The sequence below is a fragment of the Chenopodium album genome, chromosome 2, assembly GCF_948465745.1.
Source record: "Chenopodium album chromosome 2, dcCheAlbu1.1, whole genome shotgun sequence".
Classification (NCBI taxonomy): domain Eukaryota; kingdom Viridiplantae; phylum Streptophyta; class Magnoliopsida; order Caryophyllales; family Amaranthaceae; genus Chenopodium; species Chenopodium album.
Window position 1 is genome coordinate 26,490,789 of NC_137835.1, and position 12,558 is coordinate 26,503,346.

Here is a 12,558-nt window from a genome sequence, read left to right on the forward strand (position 1 = left end):
TATAATTATACCGTAGAGATAGACTTATGCGTATTACCACTGCGTGATTACGCAAGGCTACCAAACTTACTAAATAAAACCAATACTTTGCAGCGGAATTTCAATACTCTTTTATTAATAAAACTATAAATAGTAACCTGTAATACTCAGTATTTTCATACATATTTTTCTAATTAATTAATTAATTAATTATTATTTCATAAAAAGGGTATTTTAGTAAATTAACTTTCTATTTGAATTTTGAAGCCAAAATAATATATAAATTTTAGCGCCAAAAAATTTTGAAACCTAATTATTATTTTTTGATTTTGAATAAGATTTATTATCCATTTATTTTATTTTAAAAACCGGATTATTTATATATTTCGGATATTTTAATTACAGTAAAAACTATATTTTCTTAATTATGTAAAAAGGTCCGAAAATTCCCACATTGTAGCTCAGTGTAAGTCCCTCTTAAGGCTAGACATGCTTGCTAACCATTTCCCTTCATGATGATGCTTTTCATTCCACATCCCATTCTTATTGATCACTTCCCCATACTTGTCAAAGAGAGATTGATATTTCTTGACAATAGGTAAATGGGCTAAGACCAAAATAATCATCCAAGGTGGTTGGGTCAAGACTTCTAGATTATAATTATCATAAAGGGTTAATGCTAAAGTGACAATTCCAGTTATGAACTCACTAACTTTGACTCCATTATCTTTCAAGTAGAGCAAGTTAAAGTAATTCTTTCTTATTTCATCAATCTTTTCCTTCTGTTTCACATACACATGCAAAACAATCAATTCAATGCTAAATCACATGAACAATCAATTCAAAATCCATTTGCAATAAGCAATTCATAACTCAACCAACCAAGTATAACTCAAGATCACCCAACTATGGGTAATAACTCAAATTTTTCGGACCTCCTACACATACCCTAAGGTGTTTTAACACCAACTTTAATGCACACATAATTAAATACTCAAGTTTCAAATAATTTCAATTCTTTTTATTTTCGAAAAATAATAAAAATGTACTTGAGTCATATTATAGGACGATCGAGCCCGCGTCTCCCTGAAAAGTTACCTACAGCGTCGAGGCGAGCCTTTCCTAGACAGAGAGACGTGCCCATTATAGGCCTCCGTAAAGAACTCGAGAATCCTTTTCTCATTTATTTTTCCACAAATAAGAAAATAGTTTTATATAAAAATAAGACTTTTGACTTTCACACACAATGCGAAACTCTATCTATCCTATATGCCTTCTTAAGTCAACCCACAATTTTTTTTAATTACTCCAATTTTAGTCTTTTTATGACTGTAAAACTGATACCACTTTGTAACACCCCCAAATCTCCCACTACGGAAATACTAGTAAAATACGTATAATTATACCGTAGAGATAGACTTAGGCATATTACCGCCGCGTGATTACGCAAGACTACCAAAATTACTAAATAAAACCAATACTTTGCAGCGGAAACTTCAATACTCTTTTATTAATAAAACTATACATAGTATCCATTGTCACGAGTACTCAAAATAAAGACAAAGAACAACATTCCTAACTGTAGGGAATATTTCAAGCATTACCCTAAACTTGAACCCCACTGTGATCATACACTAAAGCATGGTGGCGTCCAAAGGTAAGGAAGCTAGAGCAAAAGAGTCGCCAACAAGTTTTAGGAACTTGTAAATTAAACTGTTCACAGGGTGAAGGTTACACCCCTTAACGATCCAAGAGATCATCAACTCCAATAGGTCTGGAACCATGACTGGAAGTTCGGGGATGAAGGTACAAATCAAACCTAAAAGAGATTGAACCTGCCCAAATAATAGGCCTCTACTTTATTCTTCTCGTATTCATGTAGGCTTTCTGACTAACATGCAATCAATAGGTTAACCCTAAACCTGTTTAATCTATGTTTGTTGAATATAATGCACAAATAAAACTATTATTGGCGATCACTTGAATTATAATCATATTAACCGTAAACAAGATTATTAATTATCTTATTAAGCGTGATTACAAGTACAAATTCCCTTTAAACATGCATAAAAAGCGTGATCAAGCAATAATAATAAATATCAAGCAACGTGATAACAATTATAACAATAATGATAATTATAACAATAATGAAAATAACAATCATAACTAGAATAATCATGTTAAAGCATAATAATAGCAAGATCCTAGGCATGATAATAACAAGATTAATAACAAGCCCTAGCATGTTACTAAACATCAAAGATCAAATATATAGCCCTAACATGAATATTAGGAAAGACAATAAAAGGCATCACAGAAATCATAATTGACATTATATTCTTTACCCTAATCATGATACTAGGAACTTATTGTTGTCACCCTAAACATTAAAATTAAGAAAAACATCCTAACATGATACTAGGAATCAAAATAGGAACCTAAACATGATTTCTATATCATAATATCAATGAAAATAATTAAAACACTTACTTGGATGCCTCGTATCTCTTTCTAATAACAAAATACACGCGTTAGTAAATTTCAAGGAAAATAATAATCAAACAATTAAATTAAATGATTGAAAGAGAGATTTGAAAGTTTAGACTAGATTTAGGACCAAACCCTTAGAAATTAAACCCTTCACGTCTAGGGCGAAGGCAACTTCGAATTATGCTAGGTGTGTCTAGTGCTAATGTATGAGGAATTTTGTATTTGAGAAAAGGCTAGTTTAGAAAAGAGAGAGAGAGTATCAAGAATTTCTTGATGAGAATTGGTTAGAGTTGATGATTAAAAACGGAGGTTTTAGGAGGCTATTTATATAGAAAATCAGCCGAATATGATAAAAAACGAATCAGAGTTTGAAGAGGAATAAAACACGACGCTGTCGCCAAACACGCTCCTGTCGCCCGGCGCCAGACGTGTCGCTAGATGCCAGTTCTGTCGCCAGGCGACAGACTGCGGTTGCGGCGCTGCAACCAGTTTTTCCACGCATTTTCTTATTTTGATAAAATTTAAACGGATGAGGGGGTAAAACTGTAATTTCCTTAAAAACACTTCTTTTATTCTAATTAAAACTCTTAAAAGTCAATTTATCAATGCTAATCAAATTAGGATTCAAAAGAACCTTCTAGAAGATTCTAGAAGACTATAATCAATCCTAATCGCATTAGGAATGATAAACCAATAATAGGCCCTCCTCTAGATCATTGGGCCGCATATAGAAATCAAACCAGGCCCAGTTTAGTAATTTGGCCATAACTTCCTCATTATTCACCGGAATTGGGCTTATAATATATCGTTGGAAAGCTCTTTTCAAACTTGAACCAACTACACTATTATTGGACCCTTTCCATGGACCAAACTAAACTGGATTGGCTGTTTTCGTAAAATAGGTTTTCAAAAACAGAGAGAAAGAAAAGAATTAAAAACTAACCGCAACACTAGACTTTCCACACTTTCACTTCATTCGATTATGATTCGACGTGTGTAGGCGTCGTTTGAAGTGCGTTTACGTTAAAGCATGTGTGAATATGCTTGACACTCATAGGAAGTGGGAATTGACATAATATGATTAGGGACAAGGAAAAAAGGGAGCCGCCAACAAGTTTTTAAGGAACTTGTAAACCGTTCACGGATCATAAAAGGCAACCACGATAAGGGACAACGATAGACAACAACAATTGAACCATGAAGGTTACACCCCATTCATAATCCATGAGATTACTAACTCCATATGGTTTGGAACCACGAAAGGAGGATCGGGGATGATGGTACGAAATGAGTCATGGAGTCACATTCGCCCGTATTGGCCTCTACTCGATTCTTATAGTGAAAAGTGATCATGCGATCTCAAAGGCATGTAAACAAAATATTCAATTTGCTCCAAACTATTATTAAGCTAAATTGGTTTAATATTAAAGCAACACATAATTCTAAAATATTGTGATCACTTGACAAGATTAAAAAGGAACCTAAACCGGTTGTCGAAATTATCTTATTAGGTGTGATTTTCAATTACATATTCCCTTTAACATGCAATGTTGTGATCATAAAATATAATAGAGTTATCATTAATATTGGAAGCAATTTAACAATAATTCCAACAATATAAAATCATTAGAAAAATAATAGAAATTAAAGGAACATAATTCTTACTTTGATTCTATTTGCTTGCAACTACAAAATAATAAACGAGTTAGTAACTTCAAGGAAATAATAATAAAACAATAATTAAATTAAATTAAATAAAGTAGAGTTGATTTGGGGCCAAACCCTCAAACAGTTCTACCTTTCACGCCTTGGCTTAAGGACAGAACCACAAGTAAAGTACGGACTCCTTGGCCTGGAGTGCTTGAAGAAGGAATTTTGAAAGAAGAAGGGTAGGCTAGAGCATAGAGGGGAGAAAAAATAGAGAATTAATTGATGCTCCGTACATCAGAAATGAGGGGGTATTTATAGATAAAATGTGCTGAGGGAACACACGGAACCCTAAAATGATAAAAACTCTAAAAAAGTATACCGTGACACGGCAAAGTGTACCGTGACACGGGAAATCCCACCGTCAGACGGGAAACATTCCCGTGACACGGTGTACTTTTTGTGTGACGCGGGAAATATTTAGTGAACGGGGAAGATAACGCGTTAAGGGTTTACGCGGAGAGGACACGGAAACCCCCGTGTCATAGCAGGTGTCCCGTGTCACGGGGAACCCCACTGTCAGACGGAACAGTTTCCCGTGACACGGTGGACTGTTGCCGTGACGCGGGAGTTTTCAGTCCGTTTTTCAGTCTAAATTCATTTTTAACCCTAATTTCGTTCAGCATTTTAAGTGCCGATTGATAATTTCGGGACATTTCTAATTTATTATTATTTGGGCTAAAATAAGAAAATAAGTAAATAAAAATAAATAAAAAGTTTGGGCCAAAAATAAATAATAAAAAATAAAAAAGTTTTGGGCTAAAATTAAATAATATGCTTTGACTAAACATCAAGACTGATCCATGGACTATTCAAAAATTGAATTTAATTAAATACGATTTTTTAAGAACTCTCGGGATTAAATACTGAACCCGACCAATAGTGGCGGTGAAAGGTTGTTCATCATCGATTCATCGGGTTTGGTTTTGGGGAGACATTTTTAGGTGTCTACAACATGAAAGATACTTATCACCGGGTTTGGTTTTGGGGAGACACAAATGGGTGTCTACAGAAGCCCCCACTTTGACTGAGTTTGGAGAAACGCAAGTTTCGAAAACAAAAGTCGAAGTAGCGATAGGGACGGAGAATGATTCAGAACGTTCTGCGATCCTAAATCATTCGTGTAACGTCGATACCTGGAAACTAGCGTTAGTTAAACAGATAAAAGAGTTAAGAAACGTGTATCTTGCACCGTCGAGCACACGTCTCTAGAGGTAACCGATTTGTTGCTGCATTTGCTGTTGTGACAACCTTCCACAAGCTAGGGAACGCCATTTTGTTGTTTTGATGTTCTCTCGTCTCTGAACAATGGAGCTTTTTTTATATGTCCACGCGTCTCTGAACAATGAGGTTCTTTTTTGTTTGACGATCTTCCTCAAGCTAGGGGATACCGCCCGAAGAGTGCTACAATTGTAACTGCCTCCAATTTCCGCTGTGATAGTCTTCTGCAAGCCAGAGAACTCCATCGAAGATTGCTTCGCCTGAAACGATCCTCAGTTGTTGCGATATTTCGGGTGATGAAAATCCTCTTTTCTTTGGGAATAGTTGCCAACACAACTCTTGTATGATGTATGACAATCCGATTTAGCGAAAGTTGTCAATGCTTCGTAACAATCCATCCTTGGAAATGTTGCCACGATGAAGCGACAATCCGTATCTCGAAAAATTTGCCAAAATCCAATTTTGGGAAAAGTTGCCAATGCTTTGTAACAATCTGTCATAAGAACTTTGCTACGATCGACAATCCACATCTTGGAATATAACTCTTGAAAGCAATCCACCTTGGAAATTTGCCAATGCTATGCGACAATCCTTTTAGGAAAATATTGCCTCAATTGCCAATCCACGTCTTGGAACATTTGCAAAAAAGAGTCGATCGACAATCCACTTCGGGAAAATTTGCCACTTACTGAAATGAATGACAATCCACGTTGAGCAACCTTTGCCGGATTTTATGATGAATAGAGACCTACGACAATTCTTTGGGAAATTTTTCCATGGGGAACTGGGTGTATGACAATCCAATCTCAGAAAACTTGCCAGAGATGACAATCTGAACTTGGAAAAAATTGCCAAACAGAGAAGGAGCACGACAATCCACGCTTGGAAACTTTGCCAGAGATGACAATCCAATCTTGGAAAAAATTGTCGTTGAAGAAGATGCGCGACAATCCATATTTTGGAAATATTGTCAGTTGGGGATGACAATCCAATATTGGAAAAATTGTCGTATAAGTGCTTGATTTTGAACCGATGCCTTGGTGCTTGTAATGATCCAATGCTTAGGCGCTTAAGCTAAGTGAGACGATCGTCGTCAGGTCAATCACTTACTGCGATTGTAATCGAGCCGACTACTAATCATGTCAATTTGCTTATAGGGGCTAACTGGCGTACCAAGGAACCCAATCAATGTAATATGACCGCCGTTGTAGACACCTACTTTTGGCCTCTTGTCCCGAAAGGAAGTGCGATGATGTTACAAAAATCCGTTCTTCATGTTAGATCAAAGTTGAAATGTTTATGGACTATGAAAAGAATTATGAAGTAAGTTGAAACCCATATTTGATATAAATTTATCTTAGAGCCTTGCCCGATTACTAATTAGGCCTAAAACATGTTCATACATGTTTAAACTTGATTAATAACGGACCCAAATGCGTCAAATGCAATGATTGGATCCAATGAAACCTACATTGTTGAAAACCAAGCCAAACAGATAAAACAACCATCAAATTCCCATGAAAGGCCTATAAAGATGGATAGCCCTTTCAAAGATCTTTCCAAATGTATATTATAAGCCCAATTCCGAGCCTAAACGAAGAAGTTATGTTCAAAACACTAAACCGGGCCCAAAACCAACACCCTTGCCCTCCAACGGCCATAAACTTTGATCTATAACATATTTTAACCTAATTACAACGGAATTGGAAAGTAGACATTTAGATCTTTCCAATAATATCTCACATGCCTTAATCCGACTCCGTAATCAAAGTTATAGAAGTTTTAAAAACGCGCTTTCGTATAAGGCAAACCACAAACCAACGCAACTCAATTAGTTGCGCGCGCCTAGCGCGCACGACTCAGAGAGTTGCACGTGCCACCTGACAGCGCGGATCTAAAACCCTAAACCTAGATCCCTACGCCTATAAATAAGGGTCTTCGTTCAGCATTACGAGGACTGGGAAAATCAGAATTAAAACCCTATTATTCTCAAAACCCTAATCTCTCTACTTCTCTTACTATCATACTACTTTTCTCTCTTTATTCTCAACTACTCTTCAAACCTAATCCATCCATTGAAGTCCTTGGAGGTACAAAGAAGAAAGAAAGTCCATAAACACATTAAACGGAGATTTAACATAAAAGAAGAACGGTTAGTTTCCTAAGCACTTAGATAAATAACTTTTCTATTATTGTTTAAATAACTTTAATTGAATAAATAGTGTTGTTTGATCACTTTAAACAAAATTTTAATTAATTAATTCACATAGTATTCTTTTGTTAATCAAGAATAGAATTTGATAATTAATTGTTGTTTTATCACTTAAAACAAGGCGAATATTGTTTATTTTGTTCTTTTTCACAAATATTGATTAAACAAATAATAACGACTTTTGCGATGTAATTCCTACGTGATTAATGCTTGTAAATAAAATCAACTAACTTAGTCTTTAGGTATCACGTTGCATATATTGTTTGGTGTAGACACCTAAAAATGTCTCCCCAAAACCAAACCCGATGATGAACAACCTTTCACCGCCATTATTGGTCGGGTTGAGTATTTAATTTTGAAGTGCTTAAATCCATATTTCCATTTCATAAACCAACCCAAATTCTAGCCCATTTCCCCAAAACATAACTTATTTTCCTCTTTTCGTGCCTTTAAACCCAAAATAATTCATTTCGTGTCCTTTAAAATCATTCATTTCGTGTCCTTTTTATAAAAACGTTTGATCCAGTTTATTTTGGTCCATAATATGGGTCCAATGATTGAATAGTTGGATGGGTCTTGAAAAGAGGTTTCCAACAATATATTATAAGCCCAAATCCGAGTTATAACGAATAAGTTATGGCCAAAATACGCAAATTATAATATGCACCCTTGTGCACACAGAACTACGTGCACCACTAATAGGACGCTGACACGTAGCTCCTTCTACGTGCACACAGAACTATGTGCACCACCAATAGGACGCTGACACGTAGCTGCTTCTTTCCTAGCTGTTTCTTTCCTTATTTTTGCAACGAATTTCCCGCGTTCTTTCCTTTTTCAATCCTTTCCTTATTTCTCCATTTTTCCTTTTGAATTATCATTCGAAATTTTTCTCTCGTCGATTTTCTCTCTCCTCTAGTTTTCTCTCATCAATTTTCTCTCTCAGTTACTTTCTCTTTTCGATTAATTCAGTGCTCTTCTCACCATTGTTGATTGCTCTGTTCATCCTTGTTGTTCTTCAATCCTGTTTTTTCCATGGATTTGATTTCTGTGCCTGAAGTTCTTGATAGTGGAGGTAAGATTTCTGAATTTGATTAATTTTCGTTAATTAGGTTTTTTCAATGTGATTTTTGAGCAACTTTTAATTATTGCTAATTATTTGAAGTTATAATTATCGTTTGTTTTTAATTCATTGTATAATTAGGTTTTATTTAGTTGCTTATATTTGAGATGAGATTGTGATTTTTTATTTTATAGTTATTAGGTTTGTTATTTTCTTGAATATGATTCTGAACATTGAATAATTTTTAGTTTTAATTAGTTGTATTTTCTATTGATTTATTGATGAACTAATCACATTATTGATCTATTATTTTTAATCTTCTGTAATTTTTTATTAGATTTTGATTAATATGATTCTGCAGTAGTATTATAATAATTTGTGTTGATTTTTATCATTTGTTGATTAATCTGTTTATTAATTCTTGATTTTGAACTTTCGCCTCTTTTGATTTCTTGCTGAACAATTTATGTCCAGAATTTGATAGATATACGTATGTTTTGTAAGTGTTTTGAATTTGATTTCTGATTTATGAATTTTAATATGATTTTGAACATTGCATAATATTTAGGTTTAATTAGTTGTATTATTCAATTTATTAATTGAAGAACTAATTAAATTATTGATCAATTTACTATTAGCTTCTGGAATTTGTTTAAGATATTTTGATTTCTTATTGTATTTTATTAATTTGTGATGAATTTTATCATTTTTTGATGAATTTAATGAATATTATTTGTTTATAATCCGTATTAGTCGTATTATTAGTATTTTAAATATATTATGAACACTGTCATGTTATTTTTTGAATCTTAATTTCATTTTATTGAACCTTTGATCTTATATATATTTTAATATAGAATTGTACAAGTAATTATGAACATCTTATCCTTTTTTTTGAACTTTGTTCTTTTATTTTTGAACTATATTAATTTTTGTTATGCATTTTGTTTGTTTATTGCAGTTTATAAGTATGAAGTTGTTTATAAGGAAAGTGAAAAGTCTGAATTGCAGTGGAAACAAGTCAACAGTGATGTAGAGGCATATGAAATGTATAATGATTATGCATTTCGGCATGGATTTAGTATTAGGAAAGGGAAAGTTCGATATGTTGGTACTTCAAGTGTTTGGAGAGGCAGAAATTATGTATGTTCAAATGCTGGTTTGAAGGATACTTCTTCCAAGGTGCCTAGGAAGTATTCTAAGTTGGATTACCGTACATGTTGTGAAGCTTACATTGATTTTGTTATTGATGAGAAAGGTGTTTGGACTGCTGTTAAACACAATATGGATCACAATCATGCTATGATACCTGTTGAGAAAAGACATCTCCTTAGGTCTAAAAGGAAAATTCAAGGTGAGCATTTGAAGTTCATAAGTACTATGAAGGCTAGTGGGGTTAGGGTTACGGATTCTCTTCGTGCTTTAAGGAAAGAAGTTGGTGGATCTCCTAATCTATGCTACACTGTTACTGATGTTTACAACGCATATGAAATGTATAATGATTATGCATTTCGGCATGGATTTAGTATTAGGAAAGGGAAAGTTCGATATGTTGGTACTTCAAGTGTTTGGAGAGGCAGAAATTATGTATGTTCAAATGCTGGTTTGAAGGATACTTCTTCCAAGGTGCCTAGGAAGTATTCTAAGTTGGATTACCGTACATGTTGTGAAGCTTACATTGATTTTGTTATTGATGAGAAAGGTGTTTGGACTGCTGTTAAACACAATATGGATCACAATCATGCTATGATACCTGTTGAGAAAAGACATCTCCTTAGGTCTAAAAGGAAAATTCAAGGTGAGCATTTGAAGTTCATAAGTACTATGAAGGCTAGTGGGGTTAGGGTTACGGATTCTCTTCGTGCTTTAAGGAAAGAAGTTGGTGGATCTCCTAATCTATGCTACACTGTTACTGATGTTTACAACGCTTTAGCTACTGAAAAAGCCGGCAGATTAGAAGGTGGTGATTGTAATGCTTTGATCAAGTCTTTTGCTGCAAGACAAGCCAAGGAGAGTGACTTTTATTATGAGTTTGAGGTTGATGGAAATCATGCCCTTTGTAGTGTATTTTGGAGGGATGGAAGAATGCGAAGGGATTATGAAGCTTTTGGTGATTTGATGGTGTTCGATACCACCTATAGAACTAACAAATATGGCATGATTTGTGCCCCTTTTGTTGGTATGAATCATCATTGTAATAATGTCATGTTTGGAATGGGTTTTGTTCTTGATGACCAGCAGTTTTGTATGGTTGTTTGAGGCTTTTATGAGATCTATGGGAGGATGTCGAGATCCCATAACCTTAATGACTGATCAAGCCCCTTCAATTGCTGCAGCAATTCGACAAATATTTCCAAGCACTCGGCACCGTTTGTGCACTTGGCACCTTGGTGAGAATTCAAAGACCAATATAGGAGGACTCAGAATATTAAAAGGGTTTCCAGAAGTATTCGATTATTTGCTTAAGTACTGTGAAAGTCCTGCTGAATTTGAACATTATTGGCCAAGGTAAGCTTTCTTTAATATTATTTGAACCTTTTAGTTTATGTTTTAAACTTTTTTGTTTGATATCTGAACTATTGCATTTACATATTTGCGGACTTAATTTTATTTAATTTAACCTGATTTGTTTCTTTTTGAACATTAATTATATATATTTGAATTAAATGTATTAAGTTTTGAACCTTCTTTAAATATGAACTATTTATTATTTAATTTCAACATTTTTACTTTTCATGTTTAACAAGTGCATATGAATAGTATTATTTATGTTTTGAACTTTTGTTGGTGTAATTTGAACAACTATATTATCATTTTGTTTATTGATTTGTTATTTTTTGTTTTTAATAGAATGATGACAAAATACAAGTGTTCATAAAATGATTGGTTAAATCACTTGTATGATATCAAAGAGAAATGGTGTCCTGCTTATTCAAAAGATTATTTTTCGGGTGGAGTTTTGTCATCCCAAAGGAGTGAAACAACAAATCATTCTGTTTCCAATAGATTGAATAAAACAGATGGTTTGAGTGACTTTTACAGTACTTTTCTTGATGTTATATCAGAGTGGAGGAGTAAAGAAAGTAAGCAAGATTTCCGTTTTTTGAGGGGTAACCGTCATCTTGCAGCAGCTAATGTTCGTTTGCTCATATATGCTAGGGAGATTTATACTATTTCTGTGTATGTTGTTTTTGAGGATCAATTTGCTAAAGGAATTGCATGTTGTCAAGAGCGGAAGCATGAAGATGATGAGACTATTGTTATTATGTTTGGAGGCCAAATAAGGACATTATTAGGCATGAAGTTACTTATGAAAAATTTACTTTCAATATCAATTGCACATGTAAGTATTGGAGTGAAATGGGGTTGTTATGTGGACACTCTCTTCGTATATATAATATTCATTGTGTTCAAAAGATACCAGAAAAGTACATAGTGAAGAGGTGGACTAAGAAGGCTATGTGTAGTCATGTTTCTGATGAAGATACATGTCAAGATGTTAAAGTTGTTCCTTCTGCTGTTTGGAGAGTTCAAATGGTTAGGAAGTATGTTCAGTTAGTGACATCATGTCAACAAGATCTTTTAGCAAGAACTGAAGTTGAGTATACTTTTCAAATGTTACGTGAAAAGGTCGAAAAGTGTGCTGGGTCCAATTGATATTGAAGATGTTGAAGTTGGTGAAGAAGCTAATGAAGAAGTTGATGAAGAAGGGTTCAAAAATAATCCAAAAATAGCTAGGAAAAAGGGTGAAAGAAACTACAGGCCAAAAAGTACTGTTGAGAAAGCGTTTAATAAAGCTAAGTGTTGGAAAAAGAAAGTAGATAAATATAAAGATGAAGCCAGAGCTACTGTCCAAAAATTGGTTGTTGAGGTACTTTTGAACCCC

At 34.1% G+C, this 12,558-nt stretch overlaps 1 protein-coding gene across 1 annotated transcript; it reads left to right on the forward strand.

Annotated features, from left to right (window-relative positions):
- The first annotated feature begins 9,719 nt into the window (after window positions 1-9,719).
- On the forward strand, window positions 9,720-10,931 carry LOC145570894 (protein FAR1-RELATED SEQUENCE 5-like). Its single transcript, XM_081630019.1, has one exon. It carries the CDS (start codon window positions 9,720-9,722, stop codon window positions 10,929-10,931), a length of 1,212 nt encoding a protein of 403 aa, XP_081486145.1.
- Window positions 10,932-12,558: the final 1,627 nt, after the last annotated feature.